Here is a 27,217-nt window from a genome sequence, read left to right as displayed (position 1 = left end):
GCTGCACATCCAAGTCCTCAGGTGCACATCTTATCACCACAGAAAAGTAGGTGCTCTCATTTCTAGGGTGTCAGGCGGTACCATCGGGGACCTGTCTCTTACCTATTCCTCCGGATCAATATGCCTGAGGCGGCCTTCACGCCGAGGAACGGACCCGTGACTTCCGTGGTGCGCCGTGTGGGAGGATAGCCCCACCCACCTGTCATGTCTCCACACAGGAAAGGCGAGGCGATAAGTGGGAGGAGTTGATGCCAGAAGGAGTTACCCACGGAGAGTGAAAAAGGACCAATTCGCAGAGGATGGGTGTGAGAAGTTGGCCTGATATATAATGCTCACTATTCTAGTGAACACTTTTATCAGTCCAAACAACCCTTATGGGGATTGGTTGTAAGTCAACCTTATAGACCAGCTATCCTAGTAGAGTGGATACGAGCAGTCTTCGGGCTAAACTCTAGAGGGCGTGTTAAGCCAGCTGTTATACCATCACATATACCCCTTGAACACCAAGTGAAAGGACACCACACAAGTGTTATGAAAATAAACAGTGTATTTATTTAGATCACAACAGCCCTGTACTCTTTATGAGGACAGGGTACTAAGCACACAACAAAACTCTTACAAAATTACACAAATGCCCGAGGGGCACGGAAAACCATATACTATGGAAGTGGAATGCGAAATTACTAGCAGGTAAGTACTGGACTAATAGGCTTTGGAATCGCTAGGACTACGTTACTGAACCTTCAGATTACTAGTAGGAGGCCTAGGGGACTCGGGTGCAGAGTGTGCACTCTCACGCGGGATGCGGGATGCGGAACAAAGTCTATGGAGGCTAGTAAAAGCAAAGTTAGTGTTCTCGGGCGAACCCGATAAGGTAGGTTGAAAACGAAAGTGGATCTGGACCCTTGGATAGTGAGGCTATGCTGGGGCACCAAAATGCCGAAGTTACCTAGCCCAGGGGCTGCGGCTGCATAGGTCTGAAAAGACGTCGGAAACCTTCGTTGACGAACCAGGAGCCTGAAAGAAGGAGTTGCTGGCAGGCGACCAGTGAAGATTGTTCGATGGATCCAAGCCTGGATCGAAGATGGAAGACACCTGTAAGCAGAGGGGACCGAGTCCTGAATCACTAGCCAGTGATCAGATGGGCACCAGGATGGCACCGGATGGAGTCACCTCGACCAGGTGAGTGGGCGACGCTGGGCTCTGCAGTCTCACGGACCAGGAGGCGTTGTCGGCGACCAGGATGGAGGTGCGAGCTGTCCCACGATGGTTGATGCGGTCGACGTCGCTGGACCTAGGGTTGGGGCAACAAGTCTTAAATTCAAACCCACGCGGTGGACCTAAAATGGCGTCTGGAGTGGACCAGGAGGGTCCGGGGTGCTCCTCTTTTGGAAGGGAGCAAGGGCCAGTCTGGAGCAACCAGACTAGCAGTGGTGATGTCGTCGGTCGTCGTCGGGAAGGCCACAAGCCAGCGGGCTAGTAGCCAGACAACGAGGTGAGCAGCCAAAAAGCAGAAGGGCCCCACGCAGATCTCGTGGATGCTGGGGGGCTGGACTTCGGTGCTGGAGCTGCTCAGGGTCGGGGCTTCTCGGACCCCAAAGCACTCACCAGAGGATCCCTCGGCGGTCGTGCTGGATAGAAGTCGTGCAGTTCTGGTGATGGCCGGTCCCTCGAGGTCTCGTCGCACCTACGGTTCTCAGCTTAGCTGTAGAGGTAGGTAGAGGTCAGAGGTGCCAGGGAAGCTGGGTCTCGTAGAGCTGGTCAGTCGGATTCCGGAGGAAGGACGTGCAGCAAACCGCAGAGTTCTTGATGGTGCCTGCGGGTGCAGGGTGACTACTCCTTAGCCACAAGGGAGAAATCTTGAGAAGAAGTTGAGAGTTCCTTTCGTAGAAAGTCGTTTCTTGATTCAAAGATGATCTAATTTGGAAGGGTCCCCGCTCCTGCCTTTATCCTAAAGAAAGGGGTGGGTACGCGACTAGGTCCTGCCCTAGGGGTGGGACCAGGAAGGGGGGTGGTTACACCCCTCTCCCATGCCGGACTTTCCCCAGCTCAGGGGCTGGTGTGCCCCTGGAACTGGTTCTAGCCGGCAGATGCGTAATGAGCACCGGGGTGCCACTTGCAGTCACCTTCCTGTAAAGCCCTGCCTACCCAGGATACACAAAACCCTGTCTGGGATGGTGCTAGCACCGCCCCTGACAGGAAACCCTTTGTCCAAGCTCCCCTCGCTGGAAGGACTCCCAGCTGCAGGGGGTCAGACTTGTGTCTGTGGTGGCAGCATCCATTTTGTGATGATGAGGCTTGAGTTAACTTTAACCAGGGTTCACAGTTACATACATGTCATGCCCCTCTAGAAGGGTAGAATGCTAACCCCGTCGCCAGAATTGGAGAGGGGTTAGTATTCCAATTCGTATGACACCTTACTCGACATGTTTTGATAAAGCGATACCAAAGATAGCATATAACCGCGAGGATTATAATGCACTTAAGAGTATATGGTATGCGTTATCATGGAACAGCTATTAGGACTTAGTTCTGCAAGCTGCAAACAGGCTCAGCTCATGCCAGAGCACCATCTCACACGATTCCAAGCACTCTGCCTTCAGGATTGTCAAGGCCTGCCATAGGAGTGACTGATAGGAATCTGTGTGTCCATTTTAGGGTTAGATATAGGTATACTATATCTAAAGCAAAGGGTGATTACACCACCTTGCCCCAGCTGTCGTGCAGCCAGTTGTGTCAGATTTAGATGGCCAGCCAGGGGTGGCATAATACATGCTGCAGCCCCTGGTAGGCCCTGGGTACACCTATGCCCTGAGTTACAGGGTCTGATAAGGTGGCCCAGTACCAATTAGATATGTACCTAGGGTACATGGAATCCATTTTACAGAGAGAGCAGTAGGCCTGGGGTCCTGATTGGCAGGGTCCCAGGCCAACTAAGTCGGAAAACCAGCAAAACACAAGGCAAAAAGTTAGGGGCAACCATAGTCAGGTATCCACCTTCCTACAAGGTGTCACCCTGTTCAGAGGGGTGGCCTTTTGCATACTCAGCCAGGAGTTCCTGGAGCCCTTGTTTGGTTGGATGCAGGCCTACGACTATTTTTTAACTTTGCATAGGGACCTCAATTCTTTGAAGTCCAAGTGCAAGTAAGGTGTGAGGTCGAGTTCCTCCACCAGGTCTACATTATTTTCACTAACAGATGGGTTCTTTTGTGACATTCTAACCTGACAGTTCTAACCCTCTGCCCTAACTTAGTGACTTATTTTTCAAAAATTCTAATGGGACTTAAGCAAGGCCCACACAGACTTTTAGTATTTTGGAAAAAACAATTTCAGAATTCTAAAGGCAATTTATGAGTTCTGTCGTGTGATCAGATGGTAACCAAGTAATCCAACAAATACAAGTTTGTATCCCACCGCTCCCACCAATGTGGGAAAGGGCTCTATATATGTATATTGGACCAGAATAAGGTACAGTGTGAATAGAGTTCACAAACCCCAGAGGTATAACAGAGGGTAAAGTCAGGGCTGACCTTGCTCTCCAAAGTGGTAGCTTGGTCGAGGAGTAAGGCAGTACCAGAGGATAGTGTGAAGCATTTGTTGTACACACTCAGTCAGCAAAGGATTTCACACACCCAAGGACTGAACTCCAGGCCAATTGTTTTTATATCAAAAGATATAGTTGTTTTATCTTTAGAACCAACAGGCATAAAAATATACTTTTTCTCAATACGAGTACTCTCATGTAATTACTTTGCAAGGAGTCAATAAACTTTGTGAACACAATAGGACAGGGGTTGCAGTAGGCAACACAAATCGAAAAACACTATAGCATTGAAATTAATGGGTTTTCATCATATAAGTACAGTACATTACTTCGTAGATTACTTTGGTAGTTCCAGGACTGGATCCTAATTCAGTCCTGGGGTCTAAGCTAAAACCAATCTAGTAAAATCGTTTTAGGTATAGTAGTGATTTTTCAGTAATATAAAGCGGTTTTAAAAGTTCACACTTAAAAACTTTTCAATGAAAATCTGGCAATGTAATCCAATGGGAGAAAATTCAGGTTGCATGTAAAGTATGATCTTGTTACTTTTGTAATCCAGTACTAGGCTCCTGGGTCCAGTACTGGGGTCTCAAATTAAAACAGGTATGTAATTGCGTTTCAGTATTTCGTTTGATTTTTAAAGTACATTTCAAGTTTTCAAAAGTAGACACTTAGAAGAAATTTCATAGAAAAGCAGACAATGGATTCCTATGGAGAAAATGTAGAAAAGGTATTATCTTTGAAGGACTGGATTTTCTTCTCTATTTTTTCTAAAAGTGCGTTCGCATCCGGCACCACCTCGCTATTTTTAATGGTTTGAGTTAGTTTCTCTATTTCTTGTAGCTCTTTCTCACAGAGTCTTTGCGCTGTTTGGATTGTGTGGACCATCAGGTCACGGCTACACTTCGTATTTATACAGCTAAATCCTTTCCTGTACTCTGCATCCTCTGTAAATATCACTGGGATATTTTTCACCTGGAGTCCCCAGGGAATAGTACCTCCTTTTAGATGTTTCAGGAGGAAATGCCCGTGAAGCTCTGTTCTAATATGTTTCTTGCATAGCCTGATCAGTTTATCTGATTCATTCTGTTGTTGGGCAGAAGTACTTAGTGTAACATTTGCAAATGGGGAACTAACTCAAACCATTAAAAATAGCGAGGTGGTGCCGGATGCGAAAGCACTTCTGGAAGGAAATCCAGTCCTTCAAATTTAATACCATTAACAATAAGACCGCACAATACGAGAGAGATTCAAAATCTTTTACATTGGAAAAGGCATACCCATTACTGAAAGACGATTACTATTCACAGGCAGACTCACGTGGGGCCTTGTATAACTATCAAGGGAGATCCCAGAATAGATTCAAAGCTTTCTCTGAGACCTCTTCGTCTGATTCCTCTGGTTCAGACACGAGAGGAAATAGCAATAAAAAACAAGTCTCTTTTTTAGAGAAGGGTCAACAACCAAAAGCAAGATTCAAGACACCATGGGAGATGCGAACGAGGAGGAACTATTACAAATCATAGAGGCCCCTTCAACTATAGTCAATTTATCATCAAAAGAATTAACGAAAGATGAGGAGCCCGTATTAAATTTAGGACTCAAATTTGTCCCTCGCCAGCAAACAGATTTCACAAAAATTAAACTTGAGACAATTGAGTTTTGTCGCAAGATAAGACTCAAGGCCTTTTTTGCCAATCAACCACCAAGTGTAGACAATGAGACAACAGGTCTACGGAATCGATCTACCTTTATACCAAGCCATAACATTCCAAAACAAGTCTATGCCTTTGAGCAGATAATGTTGTCATCTATTAACAAGCTGGAAAAGAGTAAAAAATATGTACAACAAAACATAAGCAAGGGGCAACGAGTTGCATTGAGAAATCTCAAAGAAGATTTTTCAGTTGTGATTGAACAGGCCGATAAAGGCGGAGCGGTCGTGATCTGGCCTAGAGACAAGTATATAGCAGAGGGACTATCACAGGTAGACAATCACATATGGTACAGAAAACTACAGGAGGATCCAGTGAAACAAATACAAGGGACAATATCTGAAATCGTTAACTTAGGGAGAGAAAGTGGCTTTTTGGGCCCCAAGGAAAGTGAGTTTTTACTGAAAAAGTTTCCAAGAACACCAATCTTATATTTTCTCCCGAAAATTCACAAAAATCTTAATGACCCACCGGGACGACATATCGTCTCCGGGTGTGACTCATGTCTTGAGCCAATCGCAAAATATGTCGACTTTTTTCTTAAACTCTTTGAGGTAAAAGTTAAATCATACTTGAGACACCACCGATTTTGTGGTGAAAGTTGAGGGGACTGAGTTCGATCCATCCACACAACTCATGGCAACAATGGATGTCACGTCCCTCTACACGCAGATCCCTCAGGACGAAGCGTTGGAGGTGATGGAGCTCTACTTGGAAGCCCGAGAGAGACCACACAGAGTCCCCACATTATTTATTCTAAAGCTGGCAGAAGTGGCTCTAAAAAAGAATTACTTCCGCTTCAATGATCAATTCTTTATGCAAATCAAGGGTACAGCGATGGGATGCCCTTATGCCTCAGAAATGGCTGTGCTGTATATGGCAGAATATGAGAAAAGATTTGTCTATAACAACAACCCTTTCAAAGAGCACATAAAGCAGTGGTTACGATACATGGACGACGTATGGCTCCTGTGGCAGGGGAGTCATACCGAATTGATGGAGTTTCATGAGTGGCTGAACATGAAACACCATGATATAAAATTCTCCATTGAATCCAGTTTTGCGAAAATGACATTTCTAGATGTTGAAATTACAAGCACTGAGGGTCGACTGAAATCTTCCCTTTACAAGAAAAAGACTGATAAGAATAAAATACTGCACCAGCAGAGTGCACACCCCAGAAATCTAAAGGCCAATTTACCATATGGCCAGTTACTCCGTATAAGAAGAAATTGTACGGAAGTGAGGGACTATGAGCAACATGCGCAGTCTTTTTGTGTCGAAATGATGCATAGAGGCTATCCGAGGAAATTGCTCAAACATTCCTATAAGAGGGCTCGTTTCACTCCACGAGAGTGTCTGTTAGAAACGAAGGAGAAACGTGAATTGAACAGAATGGTGTGTGTGACCACATATGGCCCAGACACCCACAAAATCAGACAGATGGTCTTGAAGAACTGGCACCTTTTAGAAGAATTGGAATGCCTATTCCCAATGCCCACTGTTCGCATACAAGAAAAATCGAAGCATTGGGCAACAAATTGTGCGTGCCGATGTAGCATTGCCCAAACCAAAGAGCGACCTTTTGTCGCAGTGGGGAATGAAGCCCATAGAAGGACATCACAGGTGTGGAAACTGTGTGTCCTGTTCAACCACGATTGAAGGAGGTGAAGTCCAGCATGCAAACGTGAAGTGGAAACATACAGGTTTCTCAAATTATAGGACTCGTAATGTGGTCTACGTCATCACGTGTCCTTGCCCAAAAATCTATATTGGCAAAACCAACCAGCAAGCCAATATACGAATAACGCAACATAGGTCACGTATAAAAATGAATATGCTACTTACCAGTATGCATCTGTTCTTGGCATGTAGGGCTGCTAACATTCATATCTTAGCATTAGATCGCCACCTAGTGTTGGGTCCGGATGATCGCACATTGTTGTCCTGGAAGAGTCTTCGAAGTATCCTGAGATGGGTGGCTCCTCCCCTGGACTACAGTGCGCATGGGCATCGGCTCCATCCCCAGATTGTTTTTCGCCATTGTGGCAGAGGATGGAGTGAAAAGTGTAAAGGATGTCCATGCTAATGATTGAATACAATAGTATATCTGCAGCTGCGACAGGCACCGGGGAGGAGGGTGGGCGATATGAATGTTAGCAGCCCTACATGCCAAGAACAGATGCATACTGGTAAGTAGCATATTCAGTTCGAGGCATGTGGGCTGCTAAATTCATATCTTAGCATAGAATACATAGCAGTCCCTCCATCAGCGGCGGTTGCCCGTGCCAGCTGCAGAAACCTGAAAAAGTGTCTTGAGAACAGCCTGTCCTACAGCCGCTTGCTGTTTGGAATGTACATCAACACAGTAGTGTTTTGTAAAGGTATGTGGTGTAATCCACGTGGCTGCTCTGCAAATGTCCTCTAGAGGAATGTTTCCAAGGAAAGCCATGGATGCCCCCAACTTGCGTGTGGAGTGTGCCTTTGGGGGTATTGTTAAAGTGCGCTTGGCTTTATGATAACAGATTTGAATGCACTTAACAATCCATCTGGCTATTCCTGCTTTGGAAATTGGGTTGCCTTTGTGTTGTGGTGAGAAGGCAACAAAGAGTTGTTTTGTCTTCCTAAAGTGTTGTGTCCTGTCTATGTAGTACATCAATGCCCTCCGTACGTCTAACGTATGGAGCATCCTTTCCGCCACTGTTTGTGGGTATTTGAAGAATGCAGGCAAATCGATAGTTTGGTTGAGATGAAAATGTGACACCACCTTTGGAAGGAATTTGGGGTTAGTGCGTAGCACTACCCTATTTGGATGAATCTGGATGAATGGCTCTTGTATCGTGAGTGCTTGCAACTCACTTACTCGTCTTAGTGACGTAATGGCAATTAGGAAAGCAACTTTCCACGTTAGGAATTGCAGTTCGCACGAGTGCATTGGCTCAAACGGTGGTCCCATCAGTCTTGTGAGGACCACATTGAGGTTCCACACGGGAGCTGGCGGTGTTCTTGGGGGAATGACTCGCTTCAGGCCTTCCAGAAACGCTTTAATGGCCGGCACCCTGAAGACTGAGAGATGCTGCCTATTTTGAAGGTAAGCTGCGATGGCGGATAGATGTATCCGAATAGAAGTGAACGCTAGTTTGCACTTATAAAGGTGTAACAGATAGCAAATGATGTTAGGGATAGATGCATCTAGCGGGTTTATGTCATTGTCTGCACAGTAAATGACAAAACGCTTCCATTTTGCGGCATAGCATGCTCTGGTTGACGGCTTCCTCGCCTCCTTGATGATGTTCATGCATTCAGGAGGTAGGTTTAGGTACCCAAACTCTAAGACTTCAGGAGCCAGATCGCTAGGTTGAGCTGTTGCGGATCTGGATGCTGAATTTCTCCATGGTTCTGCGTCAGAAGCCTGGGCGTGAGGCGCAGTCTTTGATGCGGGACCACTGAGAGTTCGAGGAACGTGGTGTACCATGCTTGGCGCGCCCACGTTGGAGCAACTAGGGTGAGTGTCATGGAGTGTTGCCGTAGTTTCCTCGCCACCAGTGGTATCAGGGGTGTCGGGGGAAAAGCGTAAGCAAATTTGCCTGACCAGTTCATCCATATCGCATTGCCCTGCGATTGGGGGTGTGGGAACCTGGCGGCGAAGCTTTGGCATTTTGCGTTCTCCCTTGTGGCGAACAGGTCTATGTCTGGACGCCCCCACCTTTGGAAGTACGGCTGGAGTACCGATGGATGTATCTCCCACTCGTGCATTTGATGACTGTATCTGCTGAGCAGATCCGCCATCTGATTGTCCTTCCCCGGGAGGTGTTCTGCCATGAGGAAGATGTTCCTCTGAATGGCCCACTTCCACATGCTCTGAGCCAGGTGAGACAGCTGTGGTGAGTGGGTGCCCCCCTGCTTTTGGATGTAGTACATCGCGGTCATGTTGTCCGTCCGGACTAACACCACTTTGTTGCACAGATGTACAATGAAGGACTTGAGTGCCATGAAGATCGCCATCAGTTCTAGATAGTTGATGTGCATCTTCTGTTGCTGCGTCGTCCATAGTCCCTGCACTGTGTAAGTGAGCAGGTGTGCTCCCCATCCCTGGAGAGATGCGTCCGTCGTCAGGATAACTTGTGGCACTGGCTCCTGGAACAGTCGGCCCTTGCAAAGGTTGTGTGGAGTCCACCAATGCAGAGAGTTGTATGCCCGACTGGTAACCAACACTAGGTCTGTTAATTGTCCCTGAGCCTGTGTCCACTGATTTGCTAAGCACTCCTGGAGCGGGCGCATATGCAACCGTGCGTGAGGGACTATGAAGATGCAGGAGGCCATCATGCCTATCAACTGCATGAACACTCTTGCTGGAAGTGAGTGTCCCGGTCTGAACTTCTGGATTAAAGACTGTATGCCGTCTATCCTGACCTGGTTTGGTTGTGCCGAGGCTGTCAGGGTATTGATTGTCGCACCCAGAAACTGCCGGACGTGTGCCGGCTGAAGGTGTGACTTTGGGTAATTCAACGAGAAACCCAGGTCGTGAAGGAGGTGAATGGTAGTCGACATGTCCGCGGCGCACTGCTGTTCCGACCTGGCTTGAACGAGCCAGTCGTCGAGGTAGGGATAGACATGGATGTTGTGCCTCCTGAGGTGCGCTGCTACTGTCGCCAGACACTTGGTAAACACCCTTGGGGCAGTTGTGACTCCGAAGGGTAGGACTTTGAACTGATAATGCGTGCCCTGGATAGTAAACCTGAGGTACTTTCTGTGGGACGGATGTAGCGGAATGTGGAAATAAGCATCCTTGAGATCTAAGGTTGCTAAGAAGTCTCCTTTGTTCAACATAGGAAGAATCTGTTGCAGTGTAAGCATGTGGAAATGCTCTGACAGTATGTACAGATTGAGGGGACGGAGATCCAGAATTGGTCTGAGAGATCCGTCCTTTTTTGGAATGAGGAAGTACAGGGAATAAACCCCTGTGCCTTCCTCCCCCACTGGCACGAGCTCGATTGCCCCTTTTTGCAGCATCACCAACACTTCTTGCTGCAATAAGTGCAAGTGCTCTGCGGACATAGGTCTTTGCCTTGGTGGAATGTTGGGTGGAGTGGACTTTAACTCTAGACAATAACCGTACTGGATAAGCTGTCGCACCCACCTGTCTGTGGTGATGTTGATCCAGACGGGCAGGAACTGCTGTATTCTCCCCCCGACAGGTGTTAAATGGTCGGGGGGCAGTGACAGAGAGTCACTGGTTGCTCGGGGCAGAGGAGCGTGAATTGTTGCCTCCTTTGCCACGTCCTTTGTTGCTGTTTCCCCTGTAGCCCCTCTTGTTTTGTTTGGGGTACGAGGACTGTGCTCCACCTCTAGGGAACTGTGACTGTTGACCCATCTGTCCTCTGGTGACCCCACGTGCACCTGAGCGACGAAAATTATTGCCACGAAACTGCTGAGATTGTAGGGCCCCCATCGATTTAGCGGTTTCAGTGTCCTTTTTAATCTTTTCCAGGGTGGTGTCAACATCTGGACCAAACAGTCTATCAGGATTGACTGGTTGATTAAGTATGGTTGTTTGAATGTCAGGTTTGAACCCCGATATGCGGAGCCAAGCCTGTCTTCTGAGCATGACACTGGTGTTAATGGCCCTAGCGGCTGTGTCCGCGACATCAAGTGCGCACTTTATGGCCGCGTTGGAAATCAGTTGTCCTTCTTGTATAATCATTTTGGTGCCCTCTTGAAACTGCGGAGGCAGGTGTTCTACAATCTGCTCTAGTGTGTCGTAATGTGATCTATCATACCGTGCCAGTAGTGCCTGTGTATTTGCAATACGCCAGAAATTGGCAGCCTGTGCAGCCACTCTTTTGCCTCCTGCCTCTAGCACTTTGGACTCCTTATCCGGGGGAGGAGCTTCACCCGTTGTTTGGGAGTTGGCCCTCTTGCGTGCGTTTGCTACCACCAAGGAGTCAAGGGGCAATTGTCCTCGAATGTATGCAGGGTCTGCAGGCGCTGGTCTGTACTTTTTTTCAATACGTGGGTTGACCACCCTCGCCCTGGTAGGCTCTTTAAAGATGTCCGCAGCATGCTTGAGGACCCCTTTGAGCATAGGCAGGGTCTTTACATTTCTTTCCGAAACTGAAAATGTGTCGAATAGAAAGTCCTCCTCAACTGGGTCAGCATGCATGTCCACATCATGATTAGCAGCTGCCCTCTCAATGAGTGCATGTAAACCTGCAGAATCCTCTGTAGGGGATGCACGTGTACTGAAAGTCTGTGGGTCTTGCCCCACATCTTGGGTGCCTTGGTCCCCAATGCCATAATAAGAATCTGGCTGTGCATCAGGTTCATTGACTGGGAACGTGTATTGTTCATCTTCAGCATAGCCCTCGCTTTCAGAGTGGTCTGGAGACGGTGTTGGGCTCCTTCCCAGAGGAGGCTGGATAGGTTCCATGAGGCCTGAGGCGTCCTGTGGAAACTTTTTCTTCTTTAGGGGAATGACGTAGGATTCCACCGGCTGCGAAGTGATCTTCCTTTTATAAAGGGTCAACTTCCCCGTGTCCGCGTCTATGAAACACTCTGAATCCTCTTCAGGGTCGAGCAGTTGACCCGAAGATGTCCCTGCCGTAGAAGATTCCGACTTCTTCGGCGTCGATTTCGTGGAAAAGGCCTTCGGCACCACTTTTGGCGGTAGAAGGAAGAGGAGCTTACTTGCCGGTTTGACCGGGACGTCTGCCGCCTTCTGCGTCGATGGCGTAGGCGTCGACGAAGAAAAAACCTTGTCTTTAATCCTCTGTAGTGAAGCAGCCACGAGAGATGCGTCGGTGACCGATGTCTTTGGCACCGACGAGGTGGCCTTGCCTTCGGATGCGACGTTCCGTTGGTCTTTTGGAGGGATGGACGGCCCCGAGTCCCTGGAGCGATGCGCAGATGTCCCCGTCGGAGCCGGGGCTGTGTCCGTTGTCTTGGCAGGCTTGCTTGTCTTGTGCGTGCCACCCTTCTTAGAGGATTTCTCCTCCGGCGCCGATTTCGACCCTGTGGAATCGTCGTGTTTCTTCGACTTCTGCGGACCGGAGGTCGACGGAGTCGATGAGGTCGCTGGTTTATTTGTTTTTGCCGTTGCGACCGCCATCTTAGGGACGATTGAGTCCTTAACTTTCGGTTTCGGTTTCGGGTCGGCCATTTTAGGAGTAGTCGAGACCGTTGCTTTCAGTTTCGGTTTCGAAACCCTCGGCGCAGCAAGTATGTCCGTGGCCGGGCCGACAGGCGGGGCCGTGGCTTGCGCTACAGGGTCTTGGGTAAGGCCGACAGGCGATCCCGCGACCCTTTCCTGATGTTCATCAACTTTGGGGCATAGCTCGTCCCCTGAGCTATCTTCCTCGGCCCCATAAACCATAACGTCGTCCCCTACCTCGTCGACGTATTCAAGGCCTTGACCCACGACTCCGTCGTCGTCATATTCCGGATCAGCCTCGACCTCCGTCTCAGGCGGGGAGATTTGAAGATGATGGCTCTGGTCCTCCTCTTCTTGATCGCCGAAGATGTTATCTGGATCCGGGGCCGCCTGATTGGCCACGAGGCGCACTGCGCGCCGAATCGTAAGAGTTTTCTTCGACCTGAACTTCGCACAGGCCCGGCAACTTCCTTCGTCATGGTCTGGCGAAAGGCACTTATTACAGACCGGGTGTACGTCTATATGTGGGTATTTGGACCCACAGAGCGGGCAGAGTTTAAACGGACTCCGCTCCATGCTGGGAACTTAGTCGAGTCGCGATGAGAAGGCCTCGATGTCCGAAGAGTAGTAAAACTCCGGTGATTCCGGCTCCGAGAGACGGAAGAACTCGAGACCGTACGCAAACAATACCGACGTAAAGAACCCAAAGCCTTTTGGCCGTAAAAAAAAAGATGTTTAATCGGTTCCGACGGAGAGACGTCGAGACCGCATCCGAACCCAATGGCGGAAAAAAACAATCTGGGGATGGAGCCGATGCCCATGCGCACTGTAGTCCAGGGGAGGAGCCACCCATCTCAGGATACTTCGAAGACTCTTCCAGGACAACAATGTGCGATCATCCGGACCCAACACTAGGTGGCGATCTAATGCTAAGATATGAATTTAGCAGCCCACATGCCTCGAACATAAAGTTATAACCGCACCCATGGTGGAACATTTCATTGAAAAAGGACACGGAGAAAATGATTTCAAATGGTCAGTATTGTTTAGCATAAATGAAACGAAATGCTCTGGAGACATTGATAAAGTTTTATTGCAAAAAGAGGCGTATTTGATTTTAAAATGTAACAGTACTCAAACAGGCCTCAACACGCTGTCAGAGATATCAAGACTGAGAAAATCCAGTGCTGAAAGGTGCAGTCAAACCGCCAAATGACTCACGATAGAACTACATTGCCCAGAATCCAGTTCAAAGTGGGACGTATAAGTATACGTTCCAAGATGGCTGCCGTGTCCACAGACTGAATCACATGGTGCCGGTTTGGCGAACTTACAGTTAATAAGTAGTACAGGTAATAAGTCTGAGAAGCAGACTAACGGAGTGGAAATATCCGTTGTTTAACTGGGATTTAATTGTCCGTAGGACTACGAGGGATACAATGGCCCCGTGTTGACAAAGCCGACTGAGAAAAAGAAAGCGAGCGCAAGGAGACAACGAGAAATGCAGGTATGCCTTTTTCCGGGAGCGGGAGCAGGGCAGGACTTGCGAGGGTCACGCCATAAAACTAAGGGCATTTTTGATCGTTTTTAGGTGATAACCGGCCATCAACACAACAATCGCTAGAGGCAAGAAAAGTGTCCAAACACGCCCAGAGACACAGACAGGTATGTCCAAAAAGAGCCCAAGCATCCTGGCACCAAGGCTTATTAAAATAACAGATAGTGATGAAATGTTTCCTCTGTGTTGTAGGAAACCACATAGAACAAAGGTAGAAACTGGCAATATTCAATAAAGAGTGAACCTGTGGAACTGGCTACAAGCTGGATAACAGGTAACAGATCCTTAAAGACTAAAAATAGAGTGGCAGATAAATGGGAGGAAGAGATAACTAAAACAAAATCTGCTTTGTTTTGTATACATCTTACAGACAAACATAAGTGACAGAGCCCTGATGAGAACCCGATAAGTGACATCACCAGGTTTGAAACGAGTCGGCATATAGAAGGGGAGAAAAAACTGACATTTACTGTCAATCAGACCAGAGCATGGACTTGATTTTCATTTAACCTTCCGTTGAGCGTGACTTTGTCCTTCATTGGTGTTTCTAGTCATTACTATTCTTAGGACACCGTGCAAAGATTAATTGTTTGTTGGTCAAAAAACAGATGTGGAATGTATACGTAATATGTATATATGTGTTGTAGAATTGTTTTGTATATATGTGTAGAATTGTTTTGTATATATGTGTAAAATTGTGTAGAATGTAAAGTGTTTTTTTTCATACATGAAACGAAAAAATGATGAAATAATAAAAAATATCAAAGGGTAAGAATAAAGGATACCCAACAAACCTATGATTAATTTTGGTTTGTTGCTCACAATTTAGAGTTAAGAAGTAAGTGTGAAGTTGGTAATCTTTATATTTTTGAGAATTGTGATGGTCCAACCAGCTCCACATCCCAGGACCTAACTGCTTACTGCAGCAAAATGCTTCTACCATGCTGCAGTAGACGAAGCAATTCTGTCCACGGACCTTCTGGAACAGAAGGGAGAAGGTGAGCAACTGAGTCATAAAGAGCGGAGGATGCACGTACAAACACACAGGCTGTATTTAAAGCCCGGACGCCTGCCCTGGCAGAGGCGATAAGCTGTAGACCACAATCATCCAGCCACCTAGACTCCCTGGTGGGAGGCAACAGGTGCAAAGAGGGTGAAGACTAAGTTAAAAGCTGCCTGAACAACTAGTCCCTGATCTGGTGGATGAAGAGACAAAGAGGATCAACCGGAGTAGGCGGTGTCTACGAGCAATAGCCCGATCCACGGGGTCACCTGAAGAGGGTATGGACCATGTGACACGCAGGATATCAAGTAATGAGTCTCCCAAGGGCAGCAAAGTTTCTATTTCGATAGGCTCTAAATGGAGCAGATCCAACAAAGGATTAGAGAGAAGAGGCACCATAAGAGGCTGAAAGCCAAGCACAGCAGCAGTCCCATGAATAGCGCGTGCAAAGGCAGCACTAGACTCAGTTGCCATCCAAGTAGGAGATTTGTCAGTGGGAGACGATTGAAGGCTAATTCTACCACTGGACATGAGCAGTGGAGGAGCCGGAGACTGACACTAAGGCCAGGCGACACAGGGTACTTGCACCTGGGCTTTTTGATCAGGGGAGTCCAGGGAAATATCAGGTTCCAAGCGAGGAGGCGTAAATGGCAGCAAGGGCGTAGGCTGATGCTGTGGTGGAGACCCATTGCCGCTCGAGGAGTTGGGGGGGAGCAACCACCAAGAGAAGTGGAGTCGGCGCTGGGACCGGCATCGATCGACGCAGCATCGGAGTCACCTCGACATCGACGACCTCCACAGTAGAGTGGACTGGGACGCCGACTGACGGCAAGCCCACTGCAACCTGCCTGGAGGGAGCACGAGGTGCCGGAACCGGCATTGAGCCTGGTGTAATATCCGGCGTCGACCTAGGCGTCGCCGGCGCCGCCTCTGACGTTGGCGCAGGAGGCCACACGGGGCTATGAGCAGACTGCCGGGTGGGCTGTGCCCTGGCCACTGGCCTCGCATCGGCTCTGGAATCGGAGTCAACGCACACAGCCGGTGCCGGGGAAATGTCCGCAGACAAAGACCCGCAAAAGTGTCAGCTACCTTTGTGGGACCTGAAGGCGCTCCAGGGGGAGGGGGCGACTCAAAACAAGCCTGGAGTGCCTTTGAATAAGCCTCCATTTGGGCACGCATTGCTCCAACATCCGGAAAGGGTGGGCACGGAGAATGAGGCTGCTGTGCACCGTTACCTGGCGCAGTGCGAGAGGAATGGGCGGCAGCGGCACAGACAGCTCTCCGTAGGCAACATCTGTGCTCGCACAGCAGTTGCAGGAGCGACCTCAGGAACGAGCCTGATCCAGAGAAGAGCGGCGACGGGAGGGAGCCGGACCAGACACCTGTGCGGCCAGCAACTTCATGTGGCGCTCCCTCAAGGACTTTGGTTTCATCCTCTGACAGGCGTCACAGTCCTTGGAGTCGTGGTGCTTGCCGAGGCACCACATGCAAATGAGGTGCGGGTCAGTGCCAGATATCTGACGCGCACAGGCCTTAAATCAGGAAGGCATTACACACTGTTCCCACGACACAAAGTGTCGTAGAAGGCCCAAAAACCAGGCCAAGGAACTGCTGGTTTTCCAGGAGCCACGATCAGACGCAGAAAAGAAGAAAACTGACGTTAGCGCGTCGGGACGGGCATATATGGCTCTGCTGACATGTCCGTGGACGACGTCAGGGCAGAGCCGGGCAACGCCGCCCCCCGGTGCGCAGAGGTGCTGCTGTGGGAAATTTTCCAGATCCAGTCTGATGGCTGGTGGTATTCGAAGTTAAGAAATCTGCGGCTAGACGTCTCTATCAGATAAAAGAGATACTAGACTTTGACAGTACTGCTGGAGTTTCCTGGCAATGAATGTACTTACAACAAATTTTTCTCCACAGATATATGGTCAAGTTCTTGAGTGGCTGTACCAACACCTCCAGGAAACAATAATAATGGCTAAAAGAAAAAGAAATATCAGAAAATTTAAAAAAATTAAACTCAAAGAAAAACAAGTTCAACATTAAATTATCAATGTGCGCAGCACTGGAGACAAAGACTATTAGGTGTTAACAAAATATTTCAGTTTATAGAAGGTAGTTAACCTGGAAAGTCTACAAAGACAAAACTTCTTACACGTATTCTATTTCAGAAAAAAACCTCACGCTTCAATTCAAAAACTATTTTGTCTAACATTTCTACTTTCAAAACCTATTATGTGATTAGTGATACAAGCAAAGTTACTTACCGATGGTAATGATCTCTCTGGTGGATATTTTATCTATCTGCATATTCCTCACCTGTAGAATAATCCCAGACATCAGGCTGGATCTGGAAACTTCAAAGTTCTTGTGTAGCTCACAGGGGGCGCTAGCTTCAAATCAACGCCTAAAGAGGGGACTGACTACATCACTGAAGCCATTTAGCGCCCACCTTGGCATAACAATGTGAGTTTCCATCCATTTTCTCTGCCTGTTTTCAAAGCAAATGATTTTAATGAAATCTAGGAGTAGTACAATACTAAAATAAATGTTTTGATTTTATTAACTGTCTTTAAAGCGAATCTATCATATAGGAAGCTAACAGGTCGCTGAGGAATCTGCAGGTAAATCGAGTATCCACCAAGAAGTTTGTTACCGCATGTGAGCAGCCTTTTGTTCAGTCAGATACTTCTACCTGGAGATTCCACACATGCAGAATAGAATTTCCAAGCATACCCACCCCAGGAGGGGAGGGGTGGGGGGTTGATGGATGACCAGACCAGAAAACATTATAAGACAGATTTTGCAAAGTGGCCACATCTACGTGCCTCACAATCCAGGCAGTAATGCTTAGAGTAAGTATGCCCAGGTCACTGCCTGCAAATGTCTGCTATGGGAACGGCTCCAGTAAGGGCAGAAATGGAAGGTTTAGGCCAGGGGGAATGATTCCTGATCCTCACCGGAGGATCCTTTTTAGCAAAAGCATAGCAAATTTTGATGCAGAGTGATTTACCTTGAAACGGTCCTCTTCAGCACAGTTTCCCCTCATGCCAGAGCTGGTCATCTGTTCGTCTGACCTTGGTGTGGGTCCAAGTAATTATGGACCGCCCACCTAGGATCCAACCCATGCAACCATTCATCCTCCTTAGTGGGATGGGGAGGAAAGGGGGATAGAAAGCGGGACAAATGATGGAAGGAAGTCATCACTTTTGGCAGAAAGGTAGCCCTGGCTCGTAACAGCAACTTATCAGGGAAAAAGTAAGTAAAGTGTGAATGTGAACTAAGAGCTTGCAATTCGATCACCAGTCTTAGTGAATTAATAGCAACTAAAAATACTGTTAGCATCAAAATCTGTAAGGGACAAGTAAGCAGGGTCTTAAACTGAGTGCTTATTAGTTAAAACAAAATTTAAATCCTAGTGTGGTACAACAAGGGGGTAAGGGGGAACGCACGTTTGTCAACCCATTTAAGAAATGCATTACAATCGCAGATTTTAAAAAAGGATGGCTGGTCTAGCAGGTAGAAGAAAGCGGACAACGCAGCAAAATGCAAACTTGCTCCATAAGCCAAAGTAAGCTATTTTGGTGTAGGGGCTCATATAGTATGACATCAATCACCTTAGGTAGCAATTGAAATGAGCTTAAATGTACCTGTTCAATCTCCAGCTATGTAGGTGGAGGCCTCCGAGATTTGGATGCAGGATTACTCCCCCTGACTGGGAGAGAAGGTTGAGCCTGAATGGCAGCTTGAGAGGGGAGAAGAGCAAATGGTCTGCATACCAAACATTCCTGAGCCAATCTGGGGGTATGTAAATGACTTGGATGTGGTCTTAGCAAACCTTGCTCAGAACTCTAGGAATCAAGGGTATGGGGGAAATTTGCGTAATACAACTAAAAGTTCCACCTCAACAGACTCTAGTGCCCACAGAACAGAAGGCATTGAGCATTCTCTGAAGAGGAAATCAAGTCCACCTGAGGACTGCCCCACTTGGAGAAGATGCCCTAGACTACCTGCAGCAGAAGATGCTACGTGTGATCGGGAAGATAACACTAGCTCAGACATTTAGAGACCCTTCTAGGTGATTGGCAGTTAACTAGATCCCTTGGGGGTGCCTAAGACCAGAGTCTCAATGACTTAAAACAAAGGAGGTGAGATCCAACTCCCCCTTACTTGGTGACGTACCACATCACTGGTGTGATGTTCTTCAAGTTCTCAATGGACTGACGTTGAAAGGAGGAGAGGAAGGCCTTAAGGCCAGCCGAATCATTCGCAGGTCCAACAGGTTGGTGTGAAGAACCAGCTCTTCCAGCGGCCTCCAGATCCTGTAGGTGAGCTCCCAATCCTAAAGTGGAGGCATCTGTCACTACCGCAGCCACAGTTGCAGGAGGAGTGAAGGCCATTCTGCAACTCAGGTTTGCTCTATACCCATAACAATTACCCATGCCATACCAAACCACATCAGCACAAGGGGAGATCACAATGGAATCTCCCAAGTTTCCCGAGCCTGAGGAGGCACCACTGCATGGCCCTCATGTGACAACTTGCAAGTGTGACTAGGAGATTAGAGGAAGCAAGCAGACCCTGAAATCGGAGGACCTTCCAAACTGGAACTTGCGCACCTTGTTGAAAAGATGAAACCGCATTCTTGATGTAGGCTATCCTGTGAGGGGGAGGAAAGGCACGGAGTAGAGAGGTGTCCAGTACTGACCCAATGAACTGGATTTATTGGGAGAGGGACTGTAGGAAGGTGGATATCTGACAATATGGTTACCCCAACTTTTTGCCTAGTGTTTAGCTGGTTTTTGACTTATTTGGCCGGGGATCCTGCTATTCAGGGCCCCAGGCTATCTGCCCTCACTGTAAAATGGACTCCATGTACGTTAGGTACATATCCAATTGGGATTGGGTCAACTTTGTGAGCCCCTGTATAGTGTACCATAGGTACCCAGGGCATAGGTGCATCCAAGGCTTACCAGGGGCTGCAGCATGAATTATGCCACCCCTGGCTGGCCATCCAAACTGACACCGCAGGCTGATCACTCAGCTTTGGAAGGTGGTGTATTCACCCCTTGCTTAGATATAGTATTCCTATATTTACCCTTATATATAGACACATATATACCTATAAGTCACTCCTATGGCAGGCCTTGACAATCCTGAAAGCAGAGTGCTCTAGCATGAGCTGAGCCCGTCTACAGCTTTTGGAACCATGTCCTTATAGCTGTTCTATGATATAGTCATACCATATACTCTTAAGTGCATTATAATCCTCGCGGTTAATGCTAACTTTGGTTTAGCTTTATCAAAGCATGTCGTGTCAAACACTTTGGAATACTACCCCCCCCCCCCCCCCCCCCCTCGCGGCGGGGTAGCATTCCACCCTTCCAGAGGGAGAAGACATGTAGTTACTGCTTTACCCGGTTAAAGTTAAACAGAGCCTCAGCATCACAAAATGGATGCTGCTGCCACAGACACCAGTCTGACCTCCTGCAGCTGGACGAAACTCCGGCAAGGGAGTCCTGGACAATAGGTTTCCTGTCGAGGGAGGAGCTGGCACCTCCCCAGACAGCCTGTAGTGGATTGAGGCAGGGTGGGTTATATGGAACGATGCTTTTCCAGACACTGCCTGGGGCAAGTTTCCATTATAACTCTATGGTAACTTGCGTGAGGGTTTAGACACTGCACACGCCTCCCGTGGGCCTCCTACTTCCAATCCCTTGGTTGTTCGGTGTAGCCCCACCGATTATCTAGGCCCTAGGCCTATTCACCTTCCCTGAAGTGGTTCATATACCACTTACTTAGTATATGGTTTGTGAGGCCCCTAGGGCAGAATTATATTTGTGCAACTTATAGTATGCTTAACGAGTAACTTGTAACATATCTCAAACTCTGCCCTCATAAAGAGTGCAGAGGGGTTGTGTTAGTAATAAATACATATATATTTGACATATACCTTGCGTGGTATCCTTTCATTTGATATTCAAGGGATTATTATTGGTAAAACAGCTGGCTTCACACGCTCTCTGAAGTTTTAGCCTAAGACTGCTTTGTCCATGCTACCACTAGGATAGCTGGTCTATAAGGTTGACTTTACAGCCATCACCATAAGGGTTGTTTGGACTGATACAGGGTGCCCACTAGAATAGTGGACATCATATACCAGGCCAACTTCTCACAGGGACAAGTGAGATTTGGCTTGTTGATTGAAAAGTTAAACAGCAATGACAAAGTTGACTGAGAATGGCCCGATGCCACCACTGGGGACCCAGCTTTGAAACCCTCATGAGGTAGGCCACAACCACCTCAATCAGCTTCATGAAGACTTGAGGTGCCATGTTGGGCCAAAAGGGAGCACAGCTAATTGCTAGTGTATAGAATCCACCACAAAATGTAAATACTTCTGGTATGATCGCAGGATAGCAATGTGGAAGTATGCATCCTGCAGGTCAAGGGACACAAACCAGTATCCAAGTTCCAATGCCAACAACACTTGAGCAAGAGTCTGCATCTTGAACTTTTCCTTCTGGAGGTAGGAGATCAGATTTTTGAGGTCTAGGATCAGGCACTGACCACCGTCCTTCTTGGGCATCAGGAAGTAATGCAACATACTCTACCCTTTTCCTGATCTGGCACTAACTCCACTGCTCCTTTCAGTAGGAGTGCTGCCATTTCCTGTGGTAGTGTGACTAGGTGGTCTGGAGGGCAGGGAGGAAGGAGGGGGAGGAATTGGGGGTGGAGCCTGTAGGAGGTGAAGGGCGTAGCCGCTTTCTAGTATTTAGTAAATCTACTGGTCCAAAGTAATAACCATTCAGGCCAGGAGAAAGATGACACCTGTAGGAAGGTGGATACCTGACTATGGTTGCCCCCAACTTTTTTGCCTGGTGTTTTGCTGGTTTTCCGACTTAGTCGACCTGGGGCCCTGCCAATCAGGACCCCAGGCCTACTGCTCTTTCTCTAAAATGGATTCCATGTACCTTAGGTACATTTCCAATTGGTACTGGGCCCCCTTATCAGACCCTGTAACTCAGGGCATAGGTGTACCCAGGGCCTACCAGGGGCTGAAGCATGTATTATGCCACCCCTGGGTGGCCATCTAAATCTGACAACTGGCTGCACGACAGCTGGGGCAAGGTGGTGTAATCACCCTTTGCTGTAGATATAGTATACCTATATCTAACCCTAAAAATGGACACACAGATTCCTATCAGTCACTCCTATGGCAGGCCTTGACAATCCTGAAGGTAGAGTGCTTGGAATCGTGTGAAATGGTGCACTGGCATGAGCTGAGCCCGTTTGCAGCTAGCGGAACCAAGTCCTAATAGAAGTTCCATGATAACGCATACCATATACTCTTAAGTGCATTATAATCCTTGCGGTTAAATGCTATCTCTGGTATTGCTTTATCAAAACATGTCGAGTAAGGTGTCATACGAATTGGAATACTAACCCCTTGCCAATTCTGGCGACGGGGTTAGCATTCCACCCTTCTAGAGGGACACGACATGTATGTAACTGTGAACCCCGGTTAAAGTTAACTGAAGCCTCAGCTCCACAAAATGGATGCTGGCACCACAGACACGAGCCTGACCTCCTGCTGCTGGGAGTCCTTCCAGCGAGGAGAGCTTGGACAAAGGGTTTCCTGTCAGGGGCGGTCCTAGCACCATCCCAGACAGGGTTTTGTGTATCCTGGGTAGGCAGGGCTTTACAGGAAGGTGACTGCAGAGTGGCACCCAGGTGCTCACTACGCATCTGCCGGCTAGAACCAGTTCCAGGGGCACACCAGCCCCTGGCCTGGGGAAAGTCCGGCATGAGAGAGGGGTGTAACCACCCCCTTCCTGGTCCCACCCCTAGGGCAGGACCTAGTCGCGTACCCACCCCTTTCTTTAGGATAAAGGCAGGAGCGGGGACCCTTCCAAATTAGATCATCTTTGAATCAATAAACTACTTTCTACGAAAGGAACTCTCGACTTCTTCTCAAGATTTCTCCCTTGTGGCTAAGGAGTAGTCACCCTGCATCCGCAGGCACCATCTAAGAACTCTGCGGTTTGCTGCACGTCCTTCCTCAGGAATCCGACCGACCAGCACGACGAGACCCGGCTTCCCTGGCACCTCTGACCTCTACCTACCTCTACAGCTAAGCTGAGAACCGTAGGTGCGACGAGACCTCGAGGGACCGGCCATCATCAGAACTGCACGACTTCTATCCAGCACGACCGACGAGGGATCCTCTGGTGAGTGCTTTGGGGTCCGAGAACCCCCGACCCTGAGCAGCTCCAGCACCGAAGTCCAGCCTCCCAGCATCTCCACGATCTGCGTGGGGCCCTTCTGCTTTTTGCTGCTCACCGCGTTGTTTGGCTACTAGCCCGCTGGCTTGTGGCCTTCTTAACGACGCCCGACGATATCACTGCTGCTGGTCTGGTTGCTCCAGACTGGCCCTTGCTCCCTTCCAAAAGAGGAGCACCCCGGACCCTCCTGGTCCACACCAGACGCCATTTTAGGTCCACCGCGTGGGCTTGAATTTGCCAAGACTTGTTGCCCCAATCCTGGGTCCAGCGACGTCGACAGCATCATCCATCGTGGGACAGCTGGCACCTCCATCCTAGTCGCCGACAACGCCTCCTGGTCCATGAGACTGCAGAGCCCAGCGTCGCCCACTCACCTAGTCGAGGTGACTACCATCCGGTGCCCTCCTGGTGCCACCTGACTACTGGCTAGTAGTCACGAACTTGGTCCCCTCTGCTTTCAGGTGTCATCCATCTTCGATCCACGCTTGGATCACTCGAACTATCTTCACTGGTCGCCTGCCAGCAACTTCTTTTCTTCAGGCTCCTGGTTCGTCTACGAGGATTCCCGACGTCTTTTGAGACATATGCAGCTGCAGCCCCTGGGCTAGGTAACTTCAGCATTTCGATGCCCCAGCATAGCCTCACTATCCAAGGGTCAGGATCCACTGTCGTTTTTCGATCTACCTTATCAAGTTCGCCCGAGAACACTAACTTTGTCTTTACTAGCTCCCATAGACTTTGTCCCGCATCCCGCGTGAGAGTGCACACTCTGCACCCGAGTCCCCTAGGCCTCCTACTAGTAATCTGAAGGTTCAGTAACGTAGTCCTAGCGATTCCAAAGCCTATTAGTACAGTACTTACCTGCTAGTAATTTCGCATTCCACTTTCAGAGTATATGGTTTTTCGGGCCCCTCGGGCATTTGTGTAAATTGTGCAACTTGAAGTATTTTCGTAAGAGTTTTGTTGTGTGCTTAGTACCCTGTCCTCATAAAGAGTACAGGGCTGTTGTGATTTTAATAAATACACTGTTTATTTTCATAACACTTGTGTGGTGTCCTTTCACTTGGTGTTCAAGGGGTATATGTGATGGTATAACAGCTGGCTTAACACGCCCTCTAGAGTTTAGCCCGAAGACTGCTCGTATCCATGCTACTAGGATAGCTGGTCTATAAGGTTGACTTACAACCAATCACCATAAGGGTTGTTTGGACTGATACAAAGTGCTCACTAGAATAGTGAACATTGTATATCAGGCCAACTTCTCACAACCCCCACCCTCCCACAGCCACCAAATAGATTGGGTAAGCACCCTAGTATTGCTTTCCAGGTGATAAAAGGGAAGAGGAGAAGGAGGGTTGCTGGATGGAGCCACAGCCCTTTCCTCTCACGTTTTCCCTTTACTGTGTGTATTATTATCTAGACTTTCACTAAACCAGTGGGTCCATGAGTTAGAAACCACAAAGCCATCAACTACTCAAAATCCCCTAATAGCAAATGAGAATTTTAACAACTGGATAACACAATCGCTCAATACCATACTGTCCATCAACAAAAACTCCTTAAAAAGATCCAGAGTCACTGCTCCCTGGTATTCAGCGGAGCTCCGGGAGAAAAAATGCCAGCGCAAGAGACTAGAAAGAAAATGGCGCCTGGGGTACGCCGAGACAGAAAAAAACATCTACAGAGAAGCCATCAGAAATTATAAAAAAGAGATAAAGAGCGCACAAGCTGTGTATTATACACAAAAAATCTCGGAAGCCAGCTCCAATTCAAAAGAGATCTATCAGATCGTGAAAAGCCTTATCAAACCCCTTCAACTAACAATAATACACAAGCTCGCTGTGACGACCTAGCGGTTTTTTTTTCTCCATAAAATCGATCTCATTTACTCATCCTTCCCGGACAGTGATTTAAATGGCCCAGTGGACACCCCGCCGACTTTTGTACAGGGCACCTTGTGTAGCTGGTCACCCTCGTTAGGTGAGTTTCCCCTGCTAAAACTAGAATCACTTGCTACTCTAATGACGGTAGTGAAATCAGGATCCCCAGTGACCCTGCCCCCACGCATATTGGTTACCGCTACTCGGACCATTCTTCCCATCCTGCTAGAAGTACTTGACGCCTCAATTGCTAGTAGCACGGTCCCACCTGCATGGAAACAGGCTATGGTGTGGGCGCTTGTAAAGAAACCCAATATGGATATTAACAATCTCAGCAACTACCGCCCCATTTCCCTGCTCCCGTGTGCCAGCAAAATTGTAGAGAAATACATAAATGGCCTCTTAACTAACTCCCTTGAGAGTAATCAGCTGCTTGCCCCGTCGCAGGCGGGCTTCCGCCCCAAACATGGAACGGAGACTGATTTGTTGGCAGTCATGGAGGAAACTAGAAAAATCTTAGATCGAGGAGGATCGGTGGCAGTCATCCTCCTCGATCTAAGCGCTGCTTTTGACACTGTAAATCATAAAACCCTACTGCAGCGTCTCTGTGATATCAGAATATCAGGTAGGGCGCTGGAATGGCTCAAGTCCTTTTTTAGCGATAGAACCTTCCAGGTATATGAAGGAAGCAATATCTCCTCCAGCAAACCCCTGGGCTGCGGAGTCCCACAGGGCTCCTCCCTGAGCCCGACGTTATTTAACGTCTACATGAGACCCCTGGCTGAGGTCGTTCGTCCGTATGGCATCAAGATCGTCACCTATGCGGACGATACTCAGCTGGTGGTCTCCCTGGCACAGGAAAATGGCTCTTCGGCCAAGGTGGACCTGGTGGGTTGCCTGGAGAAATTAAAAAGCTGGATGATTCGGTCTTGTCTCAAGCTTAATGGAGACAAGACAGAGCTTCCTCTCTGTTAAAATGGACTACATGTACCTTAGGTACATATCTAATTACCTTAGGTACCCAGGGCATAGGTGCACTCAGGGCCTACCAGGGGCTGCAGCATGTATTATGCCACCCCTGGCCATCCAAATCTGACACAACTGGCTGATCAATCAGCTGGGGCAAGGTGGTGTAATCACCCTTTGCTTTAGATACAGCATACCTATATCTAAACCTAAAATGGACACATATACCCCTATAAGTCACTCCTATGGCAGGCCTTAACAATCCTGGAGGCAGAGTGCTTGGAATTATGTGAGATAGTGCTCTGGCATGAGCTGAGCCTGTCTGCAGCTTTCGGAACCAAGTCCTTTAGCTGTTTCCATGATAATGCTATACCATCGGTTCCACTCCTGGTTCCACTCCAGTCACTGGCTAGTGACTTTGAACATTGTCACCTCTGCTTTCAGGTCCTTCTCTTCACTGATCCACCCTTGGATCACACCGGACATCTTCCTACTTGTCGCCTGCAGCATCTTTTCTTCCAGGCTCCATAGACTTCTACGCCGGAACCAGACACAACTTTGCACCTATGCACCCGCAGCCTGTGGGTGAGGTAACAAGAGCATTTTGGTGCTCAAGGGTAGAATGACTCTCCTAGTGTCCAGTTCCACAGTCGTTTTAGTCCTAACTAGTCAGGATTGTCCGTACTCACCTTTTACTTGAACTGTACTGTCCATAGACGTTGTTACGCATCTCACATGTGAGTTCACACTCTGCACACGTGTTCCGTGGGCCTCCTATTACTTACATAAAATTAGGGTAGTGTAGTCCCAGCGATCCGACAGCCTCTGGACAGCTCCATTCGTTCTATCGACTTTCACATTCCACTTACTTAGTATATGGTTTGTTGTGGCCCTAGGGCAACATCGTAATTATGCAACTTAAACGTATTTTTCATAAGAGTCTTGTCATGTGCTTAGCCCCCTGATCTCATAAAGAGTTCACAGGTGTTTGTTAGTTAATAAATATCTTGTTTATTTTCATAACAACCTGTGTGGTGTCCTTTCATTTGGTATTCAAGGGGTTATATGTGGTAAAACAGCTGGCTTCACATGCCAAAAGAGTTTAGCCTAAGACTG

The 27,217-nt window shown here is 48.1% G+C and overlaps 1 protein-coding gene across 2 annotated transcripts in view; it reads right to left on the bottom strand.

Annotated features, from left to right (window-relative positions):
* LOC147698808 (E3 ubiquitin-protein ligase TTC3-like) overlaps nucleotides 1–27,217 on the bottom strand; it is a 1,930,429-nt gene that overhangs the window by 820,210 nt on the left and 1,083,002 nt on the right. For both annotated transcript variants that reach the window (XR_015299370.1, XM_086935404.1), the window contains exon 31: nucleotides 16,872–16,948. Coding sequence is in view for 1 of the 2 variants with exons in the window: in XM_086935404.1 (XP_086791530.1) it covers nucleotides 16,872–16,948 (77 nt within the window). In the remaining variant the exon portion in view is untranslated. The remainder of the gene's footprint in view (nucleotides 1–16,871; nucleotides 16,949–27,217) is intronic.

The sequence above is a fragment of the Lissotriton vulgaris genome, chromosome 8 (genome assembly GCF_964263255.1).
Source record: "Lissotriton vulgaris chromosome 8, aLisVul1.2, whole genome shotgun sequence".
Classification (NCBI taxonomy): Eukaryota; Metazoa; Chordata; class Amphibia; order Caudata; family Salamandridae; genus Lissotriton; species Lissotriton vulgaris.
This window is presented reverse-complemented; position numbering and strand designations above follow the sequence as displayed.